This window comes from Haliotis rubra, unplaced genomic scaffold (assembly GCF_003918875.1).
Source record: "Haliotis rubra isolate DU_JTF1 unplaced genomic scaffold, ASM391887v1 Scf271, whole genome shotgun sequence".
Classification (NCBI taxonomy): Eukaryota; Metazoa; Mollusca; class Gastropoda; order Lepetellida; family Haliotidae; genus Haliotis; species Haliotis rubra.
The window spans coordinates 367,957-387,835 of NW_025766792.1; the positions used below are offsets into that span (position 1 = coordinate 367,957).

Below are 19,879 nucleotides of genomic sequence, written 5' to 3' on the forward strand. Positions count from 1 at the left end.
AGATTTTTTGGGAAATAATAAAGACAAATTGACAGATCTGAAACTTTAAAAAATATATGAGAGAACTCCTTCTACTTCTTACAGAGTACCTCTGCACCAATTGTGTTGCCAAGTTTAAACGGTTAGATAATTTAAGAAGCGTAAGCGAGTTGTGAGTGGTACGCTCAACTTCCCAGCGTAGGCACCTGATTGGATAAAAAGCCAGCCAAGGGAAGTAATAAAATCATCGCCCCAAGCCATGGATGCATCCAGGGTATAGTGGAGAGTTATCGTAACGTATACCCTGGAGATTATCGAGGATGAACAAATGTATGTTATGTTTCAATTAGAAATATGATTGATTATCCACCTGAAACCCATATCTCAAGTGTATGATTACTACCCTGGTATACTGAATGTAACTTGGCATTTCAGTGACATAAGACAAGACCTGGTTAAATATACTCGACACATGCTATGTGACTTAGAGTGAGAGAGTGAGTTTAGTTTTAGCAATATTCCAGCAATATCATGGCGGGGGACACGTGAAATGGGCTTCACACGTTGTACCAATATGGGAATCAAACCCGGGTCTTCAGCGTGACGAGCGAACGCTTTAACCACTAGGCTACCCCCACCGCCCCCATGTGACTTAGAAAACTACGACATGTAACAGGCTATAACATACTTGCAAACTAATAACGCATTTATCAATGAGTAATTGTTTATTCAATTAAGATTGCGGCCATCATATCGACTTTTCCTGTCAGAATGACCGATATTTGTTGGTGCCGGGAAAAAACAATGGTATCCGAAAGCTTATTTTATTCATTCCGCCTAAAAAAAATAGGGTCGGCACCAGAATTCAAGGGTCGGTCAGGTAATTGGAACCACAACAGTTTTTTTTTAGGCCTGAGCAGCAACATGAATAACAGTATAATATGGTCATCAAGATGCATTTATAGTACAAGTATAATGTTGTCATCAAGATGCATTTATAGTACAAGTATAATGTTGTCATCAAGATACATTTATAGTATAATGAAGTTCCTCTCAGTACAAATAACACACAATGCAAGATATACAATAAAACAAAGGTCTTGATCTGTACAATATGATGTACTACACATACTGGTTAGGGCAGTACAGACAAAACAGTGGTGTTTTATATACACTGGTAATATCACATTCAATGCCATTTCAAGGGGAGACAACCGCATCATCCGTCAGTCTGATTGTTGTTGGTGATGAAGCACACACACATCTGTTCCTTGCCCATCAGCAGCAGGGCCTTGCCTTCCTTATGCCAGTGTAAGGAGCTCACCTGGAACGAGGCTGAAACAACACATACAGAAGCTCACAGTTCAGAACAAGAGTCATCAGAAGATGACAAATCCCCCTGGTCCCCACAAATTTGAGAGAACAAATCATCTGACAGTTACTAAAGTCCAATTTCAAATCGTTTCCATGGAAATATAAATACAAATATAAATGCCAAAAAAACGCAAACAGCAAAAGGCACCACTTCAAGATATGTGTGACATACCGTATATTACCATACATAAGCCGACCCCTTAACTTGACTCTTAAAATCAGTGTCAAAATGGTATGTTTCGTACATACGCCGACCCCCTGCGATGGGGTCCTAATCGCGGCAAACTCAGACCACAGACAACTGGCAGGTACCGATAATTATAACTTCAGTCCGCATTTTTCAACGAAATCACCATCAGATTATGTCTACTCACGCCTCAAAATGAGGTTTAGTTGACAGACAATGGATAATATATTTTGTTTCGCTAAGTATCATACTTATTGTAGCTGGAAGATAACATGTCAACAAACTGGCTTGCTTATTTCACCCCATTCCATGTGCGTACAACTTCCGCTTACCATGTTCTTGAGGGCACACGTTTTTCACTCCAACTGCGATAGCACCAATTTCACATATTATCAACAATCATGAACTGATCACTGCCTCATTATCCATGCACCGCTAGTTTACAGTAACATCGGTGGAAAAGTGTGTGACTTTAAATGGCTTGCTTATTTCACCTCATTCGTTGCAAGTACAACTTCTGCCGGCCATGTTCATGAGGGCCCGTATAACCTTAGTGTTGATTATGTATATTTTACATTCATAGAGCAAAACCTGTAATTAAATTACGCAATACTAGGATATATTTCTTTGGGTTAAATAATAGAATTATGTATTAAAATTCATCCCATTATTTTATTGTGTATGTTTCAACTAAATCACCGGTAGGTCACTGGGAAACGTGCACAGCTGATTGCTATTTCCGGCTCTATATACGAGACAAATACACACGGTAATCTTAATCCCTGCAAATAATACAATGGCCACCAAAAACAATTTAGACTCAAAAGGTAATTAATACGGTATCTGCCAAGTCTTGTAGAAAGATATTAAATGGTTTTCGAGTTATGCTCTGGAAACGAAGTCCAACCCTCCCTTGTGAGACTAAGTCCAAAACGTTTCCATGGAAAACAAAAAAAATAAAAATTACAAACAAGAGTCATGAGAAGATGACATATCCCCCCCAGCCCCCACATACTTGAAAGAACAAATCATCTGACAGTTACTGTAAGTCCAGCTTGACTTTTTTTTAAAACTATGTCCAAATCGTTTCCATGGAAATCATGAGAAATATAAATGCCAAAAAACTGTAAATAGCAAAAGGCACCATTTCAAAATTCTGCCAAGTTCTGTTAAAAGATACTGAACGCTTTTCGAGTTGTGCACCGGAAATGAAGCCATCCCCTCCCTTTTGGGACTAAGTCCTAATTGTTTCCATGGAAACCGGGAAAAATAAAAATGACAAAAATCTGCAAATAGCAAAAGACACCACTTAAGGTTTTGTTTGATATATCTACCAAGTTTTGTTGAAAAATATTGAACGGTTCTTGAGTTATGCTCTGGAAACGAAGCCCACCCCTCCCTTTTGGGACTAAGTCCGAATCGTTTCAATGAAAACCAGGAAAAATAAAAATGCCAAAATTCTGCCAAAAAGCAAAAGGCACCACTTTGGCATCTGCCTCACATATCTTCCAAGTTTTGCTGAAAGATATTAAGAAGTTTTCCAGTTGTGCTCCGGAAACAAAAGTCACCCCTCCCTTTTGGGACTAAGTCCGAATCATTTCCATGGAAACCGAGAAAATAATAAATGACAAAAATCTGCAAATAGCAAAAGGCACCACTTTGGCATCTGCCTCACATATCTGCCAAGTTTTGCTGAAAGATATTTAGAAGTTTTCAAGTTGTGCTCCGGCAACAAAACTCACCCCTCCCTTTTGGGACTAAGTCTGGATCATTTCAATGGAAACCGGGAAAAATAAAAATGCCAAAAATCTGCAAATAGCAAAAGGCACCACTTAAGGTTCTGTTTGATATATCTACCAAGTTTTGTTGAAAAATATTGAACGGTTCTTGAGTTATGCTCCGGAAACGAAGCCCACCCCCTTTTAAGACTAAGTCCAAAACGTTTCCATGGAAACCGAGAAAAATATACTAGTATATGACAAAAATCTGTAAATAGCAAAAGGCACCACTGAAGGTTCTGTTTGATATATCTACCAAGTTTTGTTGGAAATTACTCAACCATTTTTGAGTTCCAGAAACAAAATGATTATGGACAGACGGACGCACAGATGAACGGACGCACGTCCGTCAACTAAATCCCCCCAAATTACATGCCAGGGGGATAAAAATAACATGGACATGGTAACATTTATTTTGGGAGCAATGATTAAATTTTTAAACTGAAATGAACATTTTAAATAAAAATATTTGCAAGATAAGTAGAAACTATTGTGAATAAAATTCCTATTTCCTTAGGTCCTGGCCGTGTCTACCTACCTTCAGCAGGAATCTCCACAGACAAGCACCCACTGGCTGACCACATGTAGAGTTTGTTGGTGGACGTACACAGAGCTAGCCGTGTCTGACTGCTGTCCCACTGTACGCCTGTGAGGACAATGAAAGCTACAATATACAGGAACACAGAGAGAAAAAGTTTGTGCCTTAGTAGTAGTACAGGGGTTCCTGCTGAAAAAAAGCGTTGCCCTAGCGAAAATGAGATTCTTATAAAGTCATCGCTCAACATTACGTCTACATGTATACAAGAGTCATCAGAAGATGACATATCCCCCCGGCCTCCACATCTTTGAAAGAACAAATCATCTGACAGTTACTTAAAGTCCAGCTTGATTTTAGACTAAGTGCAAATTGTTTCCATGGAAATCATGAAAAAAATAAATGACAAAAATCTGCGAATAGCAAAAGGCACCACTTTGGGATCTGCCTCACATATCTGCCAAGTTTTGCTGAAAGATATTAAGAAGTTTTCGCGTTGTGCTCCGGAAACGAAACCTACCCCTCCCTTTTGAGACTAAGTCCAAATTGTTTCCATGGAAACTGAGAAAATAATAAATCACAAATATCTGCAAATAGCAAAAGGCACCACTTCGGCATCTGCCTCACATATCTGCCAAGTTTTGCTGAAAGATATTAAGAAGTTTTCCACTTGTGCTCCGGAAACGAAACCCATCCCTTCCTTTTTGAGACTAAGTCTGAATCATTTCCATGGAAACCAAAAAAATAAAAAATCACAAATATCTGCAAATAGCAAAAGGCACCACTTCAAGATCTGCCTCACATATCTGCCAAGTTTTGCTGAAAGATATAGAGAGGTTTTTGAGTTGTGCTCCGGAAACGAAGCCCACCCTCACTTTTCGGACTAAGTCCGAATCGTTTCCATGGAAACCGGGAAAAATAAAAATGCCAAAAATCGGCAAATAGCAAAAGGCACAACTTTAGGATGTGTTTGATATATCTACCAAGTTTTGTTGAAATATATTATACGGTTTTTGAGTTGTGCTCCGGAAACGAAAGCAATCCTTACTTTTTGAGACTAAGTCCAAAATGTTTCCATGGAAACCAAGAAAAATAAAAATGCCAAAAATCTGCAAATAGCAAAAGGCACAACTTTAGGATCTGTTTGATATATCTACCAAGTTTTGTTGAAAATTTTTGAATTGTTCTTGAGTTATGCTCCGGAAACGAAGCCCACCCCTCACTTTTGGGATAAAGTCTGAATCGTTTCCATGGAAACCAAGAAAAATAAAAATACCAAAAATCTGTGAATAGCAAAAGGCACCACTTAAGGTTCTGTTTGATATATCTACCAAGTCTTGTTGAAAAATATTGGACGGTTCTTGAGTTACGCTCCGGAAACGAAACCCATCCCTTCCTTTTGAGACTAAGTCTGAATCATTTCCATGGAAACCAAAAAAATAATAAATCACAAATATCTGCAAATAGCAAAAGGCACCACTTTGGGATCTGCCTCACATATCTGCCAAGTTTTGCTGAAAGATATAGAGAAGTTTTCGAGTTGTGCTCCGGAAACGAAGCCCACCCCTCACTTTTGGGACTAAGTCCAAAACGTTTCCATGGAAACCGGGAAAAATATAAATGCCAAAAATCTGCAAATAGCAAAAGGCACCACTTTAGGATGTGTTTGATATATCTACCAAGTTTTGTTGAAAAATACTGAACGGTTCTTGAGTTATGCTCCGGAAACGAAGCCCACCCTTCTTTAAGACTAAGTCCAAAACGTTTCCATGGAAACCGAGAAAAATAAAAATGACAATAATCTGTAAATAGCAAAAGGCACCACCTTAGGTTATGTTTGACATATCTACCAATTTGGGTTGAAAAATATCGAACGGTCTTTGAGTTATGCTCCGGAAACAAAATGATTACGGACGGACGGACAGACGGACGAGGCGATGACTATATCCCACCGCATTACATGCCGGTGGGATAAAAATGCAAAAAAAAAAAATAAACACTTCCACCATGAAAACGCACGTGCGCACCAACACATAACACCATTTTTTCATACCTGCTGGAGAGGGAAACACATTTCAACTCAACCACCAGCCGAAACTACGGCAGGAACCCCATTGTACTACTACTGCCTTTAACAGTGGTTCAGTTCCATGAAGTCTCTACCTCCTTCAACAAAGTTGCTTTAGGATTATCTCCCTTGTTCATAATACCACCTTCAAACGGTCATTTAAAGAATAGGGTTATTATCGAACCAACAGATTTCAACAAGCAGCTGTCAACCAATACAACAGGTTCCAGCCAACACCAACAGGTTTCCACCAACACCAACAGGTTCCAACCAACACCAACAGGTTCCAACCAACACCAACAGGTTCCAACCAACATTAACAAGGTTTCACCTGACCAACAAGTTTCCACCAACACTAACTAGGTTTCTACCATGTCATGTCAACAGGCTTCTATATCAACAGGCTTCTACCATATCCAAAGGCTTCTATATCAACAGGCTTCTACCATATCCAAAGGCTTCTACCATATCAACAGGCTTCTATATCAACAGGCTTCTACCACATCAACAGCCTTCTATATCAACAGGCTTCTACCATATCAACAGGCTTCTATATCAACAGGCTTCTACCATATCAACAGGCTTCTACCATATCAACAGGCTTCTACCATATCAACAGGCTTCTACCATATCAACAGGCTTCTACCATATCAACAGCCTTCTACCATATCAACATGCTTCTACCATATCAACAGGCTTCTACCATATCAACAGGCTTCTACCATATCAACAGGCTTCTACCATATCAACAGCCTTCTACCATATCAACAGGCTTCATATCATATATCAACAAGCTTTACCATATCAATATCAACAGGCTTTCTATATCAACAGGCTTCTACCATATATCAACAGGCTTCTACCATATCAACAGGCTTCTACCATATCAACAGGCTTCATCAACAGGCTTCTATATCAACAGGCTTCTACCATATCAACAAGCCTTCTACCATATCAACAGGCTTCTACCATATCAACAGGCTTCTACCATATCAACAGGCTTCTACCAACAACAGGGCTTCTACCATATCAACAGGCTTCTACCATATCAACAACAGGCTTCTACCATATCAACAGGCTTCTACCATATCAACAGGCTTATCAACAGGCTTACAACAGGCTTCTACCATATATCAACAGGCTACTATATCAACAGCTTTCTACTTCTATATCAACAGGCTTCTACCATATCAACAGGCTTCTATATCAACAAGGCTCTCTACCATATCAACAGGCTTCTACCATATATCACCATATCAACAGGAAGCTTCTCATACAGGCTTCTACCATATCAACAGGCTTCTACCATATCAACAAGGCTTCTACCATATCAACAGCCTTCTACCATATCAACAGGCTTCTACCATATCAACAGGCTTCTACCATATCAACAGCCTTCTCATATCAACTTCTATATCAACAGGCTTCTACCATATCAACAAGCTTCTACCATATCAACAGGCTTCTACCATATCAACAGGCTTCTACCATATCAACAGGCTTCTACCATATCAACAGGCTTCTACCATATCAACAGGCTTCTACCATATCAACAGGCTTCTACCATATCAACAGGCTTCTACCATATCAACAGGCTTCTATATCAACATGCTTCTACCATATCAACAGGCTTCTACCTTCTACCATATCAACAGGCTTCTACCATATCAACAGGCTTCTACCATATCAACAGGCTTCTATATCAACAGGCTTCTACCATATCAACAGGCTTCTATATCAACAGGCTTCTACCATATCAACAGGCTTCTACCATATCAACAAGCTTCTACCATAACAGGCTTCTACCATATCAACAGGCTTCTATATCAACAGGCTTCTACCATATCAACAGGCTTCTACCATATCAACAGGCTTCTACTATATCAACAGGCTTCTATATCAACAGGCTTCTACCATATCAACAAGCTTCTACCATATCAACAGGCTTCTATATCAACAGGCTTCTACCATATCAACAGGCTTCTATATCCATATCAACAGGCTTCTACCATATCAACAGGCTTCTATATCAACAGGCTTCTACCATATCAACAAGCTTCTACCATATCAACAGGCTTCTATATCAACAGGCTTCTACCATATCAACAGGCTTCTACCATATCAACAGATGTCAAGCAACAGGTTCTTACATTTAATGGGCGCTGCCTGAACCAGGACTGCTGACAGGGACAGTTTCTGCACATCCCAGATCCACAATGCATTGGGCATGTTGTCTGGAAACAGAATAGGGTACAGGTTAACGTCATGCAGCTGGTGTAAGTGTCTTACAGTCGGAGTTCTCACATGTACATTTGTTCGTTTCTTGTTTAACATCATACATTTGTTCGCGTCTTCTCAATATTCCAGGGACGGCAACAGGAAAATCTATTTTCAGTTAAAAACTTAATATTGTGTCATCATATGGGGTTTTGGAATTGATCAATTTGAGATAAAATTGGCGGAAATCCGCAGATCAGCAGAAAATTGCCATCCCTGATACTAAAGCTACATGATGTCCCGCTGTAAATAACGGAGTCCTCACCAGACAATACAGTGATTAATATACCGGGTATTGCTCAGTGATCCAGATGATGCAAGAAATCCACCAAATCAGCGAGTCTGGCCACCCTATCCATTTGGTCGCCCCTTTCAACCAGCAAGGGTGGCTGGGGACCAGATCTGACTAGGAATGCTCACACGAGTTGGACTCAATTAACAAAACGTTGCAAGGAAACTTACCATTTTTAGTATACATGTATTTACAGTCATGGCTGAATGCTACAGTTCCCACGCCCAGTTTTGGATTGGCCTTGTTTGTGGCTGGTTTTACAACAGGTATTTTGGCCGGTGTTACCTCCACATCATCTGAAAACAAAACCAGTTTACATTGATAGTGGACAGGCCAGGCCAGCAGAGTCTAGAAGTACAAAGAAATCCGCCAGTAACATTGGCAATATTCCCCTTACAAGAATAACTAAAGATAGATAACTGGGACCATATTCCGGGACAACTTCGCCATCGAATTAATATTTCGTCGATGCGAAATCGAATTTCCTCACGCGAAATTAATTTCATACGTAGTAAAATGGGGCAAATAACCGGATAGAACCATAAATCTCAATCTCTCTAACTCTCATCCATAAAATGCTCCCCTCACTTTCTTTCCACCGCCAAATCAAAGTTTGATGAACGGTTTGATTACGGACACGGGTTCGTTTCGATGGGCTGGTTGAATGCGATTCAGATGGACTCGTCTCGAACGATACCGGAATCGCGTTTCGTCGATGGTTTCGTTTGGAGATTCGTCGTTTCGGTCATTCGTTTTGGTTGGATTCGGTCGATGCGTTGGGTTGATGGGCGTTGTGCGAGGATCGTTCGATTCGTCGACGGACGCTGGATACTCGACTACGATGGAAAAGGTTACGGAGTTAATGCCGGTCGGTCATGGTTTGCGTTCGATCTGGTTGATTCGATGATGGTTGCCGGATGGTCGATCGATGAACGGGGTTAAATTCGATGGTTCGGAGTTGACGATCGATGGATGGTTTGGATCGATTTCGTTCTGGAATGAACGGATGATTCGATCAACGATGAACTGGTCGATGAACGACATCAACAAAATCGATGATGAACAGTCGATCTGATGATAAATTCGATCGGAACGGAGACATGGAGGACGTCGAACGGTGGACGTTCATTCGATTCGATGATGGGTGCGGAGGATATCAATCCGATGATTATTTAATTCTTCAATCGGGCGGTCGTTTGGATATCGATTGACGAACGGATGCGATTCGATCGATGAACGTCGATCTGGTGACGGACTGGTTATCGATTCGGTCAATTGATTTGGAAGTTCTCGATTCAATTGATGTTTTGGGTTGATCAATTCGATGTTGTTTGAGATATTCAATCTGATGGAAGTGAACGGAACAAACCGGTTGAACGGTGATTTTCGGAGGATGATCATTGGTTGGAATCATTCGATCCGATGACTGGTTTCGGGATGAGCTTCGATTCGACGTTTGAATTCGAATTCGTTCGGTTTGTCGGAATCGATGAACATTTCGGGATAATTCGACGATTGAACGATTCATGACGTTGGGACGCGACTTGTCGCTGGAGGACTCCATTTCTTCGATGAAATGGGTGAATTGAAATTCAAAATACGATATCATCGTTGAAACCGATGAACTCCATAATTCGAACTCAAATCGAACCACTTTCATTAAAGGGATCCAGCGAATCCGAACTATTAATGGAATTATTCAGTTTTCACCGCTTCGAAAGAACTCAATATTTCAACGGAAGAACAATCTCTTCGATATCGCCAGATCAATGGATATCGAACCGTTTCGTTAACGGTTTCGTTCGCGATATCGATATCGGTTTCGGAATTCGTATTAATCGGTGCGTCGACGATATTACCGGCGTTCGGGCGCTGGCAAACGACAGGATCGATTTCATCGATCTGGGATCCGGCGGAACTTTGATTGCATCGGCATTATTTCGACGACTGGGCTTCGTCGAAACTCTTCATTACCAGGATTCGTCGTTCGTCAGTACGGAAGGATCTCAATCAAAAGGTAGATCAGATATCAGAGTTCAACAAAACAAACTGAACACCGGCGACGCTATCGGTGCTAAAGATATTGATGGAATCGCTGTTCTTTGAATTCGCTGAAAGCATAAATCGAATTAAAATTCGCTGGATCGTTCAAACCGGGCGCTGAACGAACTGAAATTTCGACTTATGATATCGGAACGTCGATCATACGAAGTCAACCGTTGTGCATTCAGGGTTGAACATACCTTCTGGATTCAGCGTACCAGCTACGACCATTCAGTTGAAGAACAAACGCCGATAACGAACGATTAACCAGTATGGCGAAACAGATTAAAATTCGATGGTCGTATATCTTTCGATCCGGATCTTCGAAACGATACCGGTATGTTCTGAAAGTCCGAATTGGAAATCTTTCGAACGGCTGCTCATCTTTCGTCGAAGGCATTTCAGGATATGGATCGATTCGGCTGGTGCGTACCGTTAAGGATGGATAACGACGAATAACAACCAGGTTCATCAATTCCGGAACATAAATCATCAACATGACGAACGATTCATCTATCTATTTGAACGTTCGCGGATATCCGGTTCGATTCGGAACCTGATTCGTCTTCTGGATCAACGTTGATGAAAGCGGTTTCGAATGACTGGAAAGGTTCGGATGAACGAAATGGATAAACTAACGATGATTAAGATACGGACTATTTCGTTCAGTTGTTCTGGTTGTGGATGGATCAAACCAGGTTCGGATATGGACGCTATTCATTTCGAAGTCGACAAACCTTCGACATATTCGAATATCGATTTCTGCGTACGAACGACGGAACGACATATTCGACATCAATCAACAAAACGCTGGCGTTTATCGAACGATCGATACCAATCATTCGATGGAACCGGTTCGGATCGATTATGGATATCGACTGATCGATTCAATGATGATGATGGAACGGTTCTGATCGATGCGGAATTCTGGATATTCTGGATGGATAACGATCAATAGACGTATCTGGGATCGATCTTCATATCGACGGATCGACGATATTCGGACTCCATCGGACGGTTCAGAACGGAATATTGATTTCGATATCAGATCAATCGACATCATGGATCGGATGGGATGATTCGATATACGGACTTCGGAATCGATTCGATGATTTGATATCAATCATCGATATCATTCGGATCAATCGATAATGATCATATTGGATATCATCGGATTGAATCGATCGATGGATCGATTGATATCGGATGGGCTGTCGGCGGGCAGATGGGCGACGGGCGTGCGGGCCGGGCTGGGCGCAGGGCGCTTCGACACGCTGGGACGGGACGGGAACGGGAAGAACTGCATGCCGTTCCATACGGACTGGAACGCAGGAACGAAGGCGCTGGGACGACGGGATGGCGGGCGGACGGGCGGGCGAACAATGGACAAAAATATCGGTTGGCTGGCTGGGGCGGGATGGGGCGTTCGTGCGGCATGGGGCGGCGCTTCGACGCGGGGCAGACTGAACCGGGCGGACGGCAGCAGGCGACGGACGCGGCGGTTGCTCTCGCGCCGCGACAATAGGCGGCGGTTTTGGAACCGACAACCGGACGGCTGGCTGACCCGCGCTCCGGTCCACGATGACGCTTCGATCAACCGGAACCGGTAAAATGACTCATTCGGCAATGCGACAGCTTCTCCGTTAACGACGAGCATTCCGTGGCGCTGACGCGGAACGGGTTATGGTACGCATTCAAAGGCTGCGACATATTCGCTGCTGATGAGCTCGGTAAAGTGCGACGCTCGCCGCTGTTTGAAAGACAGGCGGTTTATGCCAAGTTCCGTGGCGCATTGCGCTGCCTGAAATCAGGACACGACCAGCATGACTATGGAAGGCTATGGAAGAAAAGGAAGATAGTGCCATTTCAAAACTTTCCTCGCGTGTCCTGAAGCTGGGGTATGAAGGGATCATTTCTTTGTTGTTTAGTTTTCAGCAATGTTCCAGCTACACAACGGCAGCCTGTAAATAGCTAGGGCTGCAACAAATGCACTAGGAGGCGATAATGATATGTTTCACAAATACAGGGAATACGTTTACAAATATCCATTCATAAATACTTTATTTAATATCAAGGAATTAAAATAACAAACATCATGTAATTGCTTAGGTTGAAAGATTTCAATGATACTTTTTGTAAAGCCAAAAAAAAAGCAATACATGACAACAATGCTGCTTATGGTCTATTGACAATACTGCTTAGCAGCTTTGGAAGAAGGACATGCATATGTTCCATTTTGCTTGTTTCATTTTGATAAATAAAAGATATGTTCAAGGTAAAAGAAAGACCACTTAAAAAACATCACAAATATTCAAATCCAGTGATCACTTGTATGAGTGACATTTTGGAAGTTGAGACATACAATATTGAACAAACTTTATGGATAGCAACTTCTTTCTTTCGAAATAAAGAAGTTGCTGTCCATAAAATTTGTTCAGTATTCCAGTGATTATGACTAACAAACAGAATTCATGAAGGAAAACGGTTTGAAGTGACGAGGGAATCATAGCAGGACTATTGATGGCCAAGTCTGTACCAGACAATCCAGTGATTTATATGATCCACAGTTTGGACTACACACACATTTACAGATGTACCCACTTAGATATACACATTTACAGATGTACCCACTTAGATACACACATTTACAGATGTACCCACTTAGATATACACATTTACCGATATACCCAATTAGATATACACATTCACAGATATACCCACTTAGATATACACATTTACAGATATACCCACTTAGATATACACTTAGATATACACATTTACAGATGTACCCATTTAGATATACACTTAGATATACACATTTACAGATGTACCCACATAGATATACACATTTACAGATATACCCACTTAGATATACACATTTACAGATACCCACTTAGATACACATTTACAGATGTACCCACTTAGATATATACACATTTACAGATATATACACATTAGATATACACATTAGATACACACATTTACAGATGTACCACTTAGACTTAGATACCCACACATTTACAGATGTACCCATTTAGATGTACCCACTTAGATACACACATTTACAGATGTACCCACTTAGATATACACATTTACAGATGTACCCACTTAGATATACACATTTACAGATGTACCCACTTAGATACACACATTTACAGATGTACCCACTTAGATACACACATTTACATTTAGATACACCATTTACAGATGTACCCACTTAGATACACACATTTACAGATGTACCCACTTAGATACACACATTTACAGATGTACCCACTTAGATATACACATTTACAGATGTACCCACTTAGATATACACATTTACAGATGTACCCACTTAGATATCCACATTTACAGATGTACCCACTTAGATATCCACATTTACAGATGTACCCACTTAGATACACACATTTACAGATGTACCCAATTAGATATACACATTTACAGATATACCCACTTAGATATACACATTTACAGATATACCCACTTAGATATACACATTTACAGATGTACCCACCCTGACATACACACATTTACAGATATACCCATATTTACAGATATACCCTTAAATATACACCGATACAAACATTTACACAGATTTACAAAGAACACACATTTACACGGTCACAGAGATATGTACAGACAACTCCACAAGATGTCTGAACAGGTTTCTTCTTTAGCACACAACCACTTAACACAAAGGATATCATCAGCCCTCTTTGAACACACGCCTTAACAAGTCTCACAATTGCAATAAAAGTCCTGAACATAAGGTATTTTGAATTAGTTTTTTTAAGTTTTCTACCTTTGACAGGTGTTTACAAACACACTGAATACAGTGATTACAGTGTTTCAATGCACATGTCGTGAAGCATGACGAGAGCCAGATATACCACAGTTCGCCTTTCACAGATGAATTCTTCTCCATCATTGCCTATCACCACCAGAACAAATTAATTCTTAATACCTACATTATACATTCAATACCTGAGTTTCAAATGAATCTTGTATATATCGATATATTATTCAACCAAATTTTATTTTGTGCATCAAACTAATTACCCAATCCTTATATTTCCTCCTTCAAGAGGCCAAATCTTATTCTTAATTGTATCAAAGAATTGGTACCTGGGCTACTGTAAATTTCAGTATAAACAGCTATGGAATCAGATAAAACTATACCTAACACAAAAAAGGACCACCCAAAGTTTCAATATTAAAGTATTTAATAGTTCATATTATGATGCATACAATACTTAAATATTGAATATTGGGTTAGTCCTTAACTTTATATGGTTATATACATATGGCACAGGTGGTTATATACACACGTGGCACAGGTGGTTATATATAAATATGGCACAGGTGGTTATATATACATATGGCATAGGTGGTTATATATACATATGGCACAGGTGGTTATATATACATATGGCACAAGTGGTTATATACACACGTGGCACAGGTGGTTATATATAATATGGCACAGGTGGTTATATATACATATGGCACAAGTGGTTATGTAGACATATGGCACAGGTGGTTGTATATACATATGGCACAGGGGGTTGTATATAATATGGCACAGGTGGTTATATACATATGGCACATGTGGTTATATATACATATGGCACAAGTGGTTATGTAGACATATGGCACAGGTGGTTGTATATACATATGGCACAGGGGGTTGTATATAATATGGCACAGGTGGTTATATACATATGGCACATGTGGTTATATATACATATGGCACAAGTGGTTATGTAGACATATGGCACAGGTGGTTGTATATACATATGGCACAGGGGGTTGTATATACATATGGCAGTATTTATATCCCCACTCTGGGCCCCGGTCTGCAAGAAGACACGCCAGCCACAGCAGGTGACACTGTATTGATAAAGGACCTGTCATTAAATAACGCCTGATAGAAATCGGACACGAGAACACATCTCACAAAAGCTCATATTCACTCCCTGATGACATCTTTTATCAAGCCTGTACATTTTTGCATGAATTTCCCGTTATTTCAAAGCTCCTGTCTAATGGTACCATCTCACGTTGTGTACAGCGAGCTTGAAATTCTATCAGCCATGCAATTCTTGTCCTGGATTAACGTATATTCCCTAAGTATAAAGGCTTCTGAAAATGAGAAGCACAATTCTCAGTACAAGCCCAGTAGAATACAATACCTCCAACCTCTAATCTGCCCACTGAATACCATCAACAGGATATTGAACAACAGCAGATAGAGACCACAGTTTCAGATGTTCCATACAAAAGACAACTCCTGTCTTTACAGACTGGTTTAAAAAACTCTTTTAACCTGAACAATACAGAGTATGGATTGAGAGATCAGTCTAAGTGACTTCTCACCGGTTCAACATGGAGACACGGAGAATAATGGTTTCCTGAAGTAGATATCTAAAATATACTGAACAACATTAGAAACGCACCATCCATAAAATACGAAATATCCCCGTCAGACTGAAATGTACCCATGATATCTGAGCATCGTCAGTGCATTTTAGTGGTGCGTTTCTAATGTTGTTCAGTATATATGCTAAAACTCAAGCAGGGGTGGGCAGAGAGAGGAGCTGGGTGGGCACAGAGGGTGGGCAGAGAGAGGAGCTGGGTGGGCAGAGAGGAGGAGCTGGGTGGGCACAGAGAGAGGAGCTGGGTGGGCACAGAGCTACAGAGGAGCTGGGTGGGTACAGAGGAGGAGCTGGGTGGGCACAGAGAGGAGCTGGGTGGGCACAGAGGAGGGAGCTGGGTGGGCACAGAGAGGAGCTGGGTGGGCACAGAGGAACAGAGAGAGGAGCTGGGTGGGCACAGAGAGGAGCTGGGTGGTGAGGTGGAGCTGGGTGAGGCACAAAAGGAGAGAGGAGCTGGGTGGGCACAGAGAGGAGCTGGGTGCTAGACAGAGGAGGAGCTACAGAGAGAGAGCTGGGTGGGTACAGAGGGGAGCTGGGTGGGCACAGAGGAGGAGCTGGGAGGAGCACAGAGAGGAGCTGGGTGGGCACAGAGAGGAGCTGGGTGGGCACAGAGGAAGCTGGGTGGGCACAGAGGAGCTGGGTGGGTACAGAGAGGAGCTGGGTGGGCACAGAGGAGGAGCTACAGAGAGGAGCTGGGTGGGCACAGAGGAGCTGGGTGGGCACAGAGAGGAGGCTGGGTGGGCACAGAGAGGAGCTGGGTGGGCACAGAGAGAGCTACAGAGGAGGAGCTGGGTGGGCACAGAGAGGAGCTGGGTGGGCACAGAGAGGAGCTGGGTGGGCACAGAGAGGAGCTGGGTGGGCACAGAGAGGAGCTGGGTGGGCACAGAGACAGAGAGAGGAGCTACAGAGGGTGGGTACAGAGGAGGAGCTGGGTGGGCACAGAGGAGCTGGGTGGGCACAGAGAGGAGCTACAGAGGAGCTGGGTGGGCACAGAGAGGAGCTGGGTGGGCACAGAGAGGGCTGGGTGGGTACAGAGAGGAGCTGGGTGGGCACAGAGAGGAGCTGGGTGGGCACAGAGAGAGGAGCACAGAGAGAGGAGCTGGGTGGGCACAGAGAGGAGCTGGGTGGGCACAGAGAGGAGCTGGGTGGGCACAGGGAGGAGCTGGGTGGGCACAGAGAGGAGCTGGGTGGGCACAGAGAGGAGCTGGGTGGGCAGAGAGAAGAGCTGGGTGGGCAGAGAGGCTGGGTGGGCACAGAGAGGGAGCTGGGTGGGCACAGAGAGGAGCTGGGTGGGCACAGAGAGGAGCTGGGTGGGCAGAGAGGAGGAGCTGGGTGGGCATAGAGAAGAGCTGGGTGGGCACAGAGAGGAGCTGGGTGGGCAGAGAGAGGAGCTGGTAGGCACAGAGAGGAGCTGGGTGGGCACAGAGAAGAGCTGGGTGGGCACAGAGAGGAGCTGGGTGGGCACAGAGAGGAGCTGGGGTGGGTGACTCCAGCGGTTTGCTTGATGGTTGTTTAACTTCATGCAGCAACGTGCCACGTGGGCAATGGTTTTCTTGACCAGGCAATCCACTGATTGATGTTCTTAGCATCAATCTGAGCAGTTGGGACACGATGACACATGTGATGTCAGTGACAAAAATGACGTCTGATAGAATTCCCTATTTTGACTTGTACCATACGTTCCTGAATTATTTAAGGTGAACAACTGACTAGACTTGGCATATGTCTATAACAGGTGCTACCGGTGGGGCAGGATACGCTCACCTTTTCGCAAACACCTGATTTCATCACTATTTCATAGTGATTCATAAACACATGCTCTGTCATCGTATCTCATGGTGACAATCACGGGATTGTCTGGTCCAGACTCGATTTGTTTACAAACAACATCATACAGCTATATATACTCATGATATAGTGACAATTGTACCTGAAGCTGTGGAAATCTAGACTTGCCACATTTTCGAGACTTGCGTCTGTATGACAGACTAAACCAACTCTGTTTTAGCAGAGATTTCTTATAGATGTTGAAATGGTTTTGTGTCTTCTATATATCAACAAAGACATGGGAATTGGCCACTTGATCCAGGATTCCAAACTAAAAAACATTTGGAGGACAAAAAATCATTACTTTGTTTACAATAAGGATCAAACAGATCGTACATAAGGATTGTTTATAAAATAATTATTTTTGTATATTCAGAGGTGTTATGCAGGCACAATTATCAGTAATATCTATATCAACATGTTTCGTATTTGTCAGACATTGGCTGCACACACTTGGCCACAGTGCTAAAAGGACTTACAACACCCCTTTCCACGAAGCAAACTTGGTGCTAAGATGGTCGTAATTTCCATATAATTATGTGTCATAGCGTTTAGAATCTAAGGTTGAACAAGTCCTGATTAATAGATATCAGGGATAGAAATACTTTTTTTCCCGAGGTGTGCCTTAGGGCACCAGGCAAATATTTTAAATGTGCCTTTCAGAAATCAAGTGTGCCCACCTGTTTTTAGAATAAATGACTGTAGCAATGATGATGATCATTTGAAATTTATTGTTAGTAAACAACAAATGTAACCTGTTTTCTGTTATCACTGATATGTCTTCTGTTTTTCTGTCCGTGCCATTTCAATATTTACCGTGCCATTGCATGCTAAAATAGGGGATATTTCGAACCCTGGATATAGAAGACTCAATAACAAGACCTCAGAAGTTCATCTATTTATGAGTCAATCCCAGCCAAGCCCCCAATATCACATTCCCACAGCACCTTGCATAACTTGTGTTCATTAACAACACAAAATGGACAAACACATCCTGAAAGTATATACTCATCAAATAAAGAAATGACGTTTTTGCCGACGACGACGCAATACCTACTGTTTACCCAAAGCATGACAGAACCATTGATCATGGTGCCCCCTATACAATAACTTCCTTGATTCCAATCACTCAAGCTTGCTGTTAACCCCGCTGATCACAGTGGCATGAATTTCCAGGACAATGCACAGAGTGTATAGGGTCAGCCATGGTCAGCTGGTCACCTGAGGGGTTAAGTAGCCGTACTCGGCCAGACACCACAACAGTCAATCTAAATGAAGCTTTTACAGGACAACAAAGGGTTTGTTAGGGAGTGCTTGTGCTCTGTTAGGAAATGGTTCAAGGTGATTGAAACATTAATGAAGCAGTGGCTAGAACACCCCTTGATGAACATACAGTGCTGCCAGGTGTCCACCCCTTGACGAACACACCACAGAGCTTCCAGGTGTCCACTACAGCATCTTGGTGAGTGAGTGAGTGAGTGAGTGAGTGAGTGAGTGGGTGGGTGGGTGGGTGAGTGGAGTGGTTGGAGTGGTTTGAGTGGTTGAGTGAGTTAGTGAGTGAGTGGGTGAGTGAGTGAGTGGGTGAGTGAGGGAGGGAGGGAAAAGGGAGTGGGTGAGTGAGTGAGGGATGGAGGGAGGAAGGAAAAAGGAAAAAGGAAAGGAGGGAAGGAGTGAGAGAGGGAGGGAAAAGGGAGGGAGTGAGTGAGAGAGGGAAAAGGAAGTGGGTGAGAGTGATTGAGTGAGGGAAAAGGAAGTGGGTGAGAGTGATTGAGTGAGGGAAAAGGGAGGGAGTGAGTGAGTGAGGGAATAGGGAGGGAGTGAGGGAGGGACAAGGAAGTGGGTGAGTGAGGGAAAAGGGAGGGAGTGAGGGAGGGAGTGAAAAGGGTGTGGGTGAGTGATTGAGTGAGGGAAAAGGAAGTGAGTGAGTGAGTGAGTGAGTGAGTGAGGGAGGGAGGGAGGGAGGGAGGGAGTGAGCGAGCGAGCAAGTGAGGGAAAAGGGAGTGGTGAGCGAGCTAGAGCCTGTGCCGCTATGCCAGTGACACAATGAGTGTTAGAGTACACCATGACAATGAAATGGAAAA

General features: G+C 42.5%; 1 protein-coding gene across 1 annotated transcript; it reads right to left on the minus strand.

The window, feature by feature from the left end:
• Positions 1-787: 787 nt before the first annotated feature.
• LOC124280696 (WD repeat-containing protein WRAP73-like) lies at positions 788-10,764 on the minus strand. Its single transcript, XM_046716682.1, has 5 exons — positions 10,734-10,764; positions 8,661-8,786; positions 8,072-8,155; positions 3,857-3,964; positions 788-1,314 (listed from the first exon to the last, which is right to left on the minus strand). The coding sequence occupies exons 1-5, from the start codon at positions 10,762-10,764 to the stop codon at positions 1,199-1,201; spliced, it is 465 nt and encodes a 154-aa protein (XP_046572638.1). The 3' UTR covers positions 788-1,198.
• Positions 10,765-19,879: the final 9,115 nt, after the last annotated feature.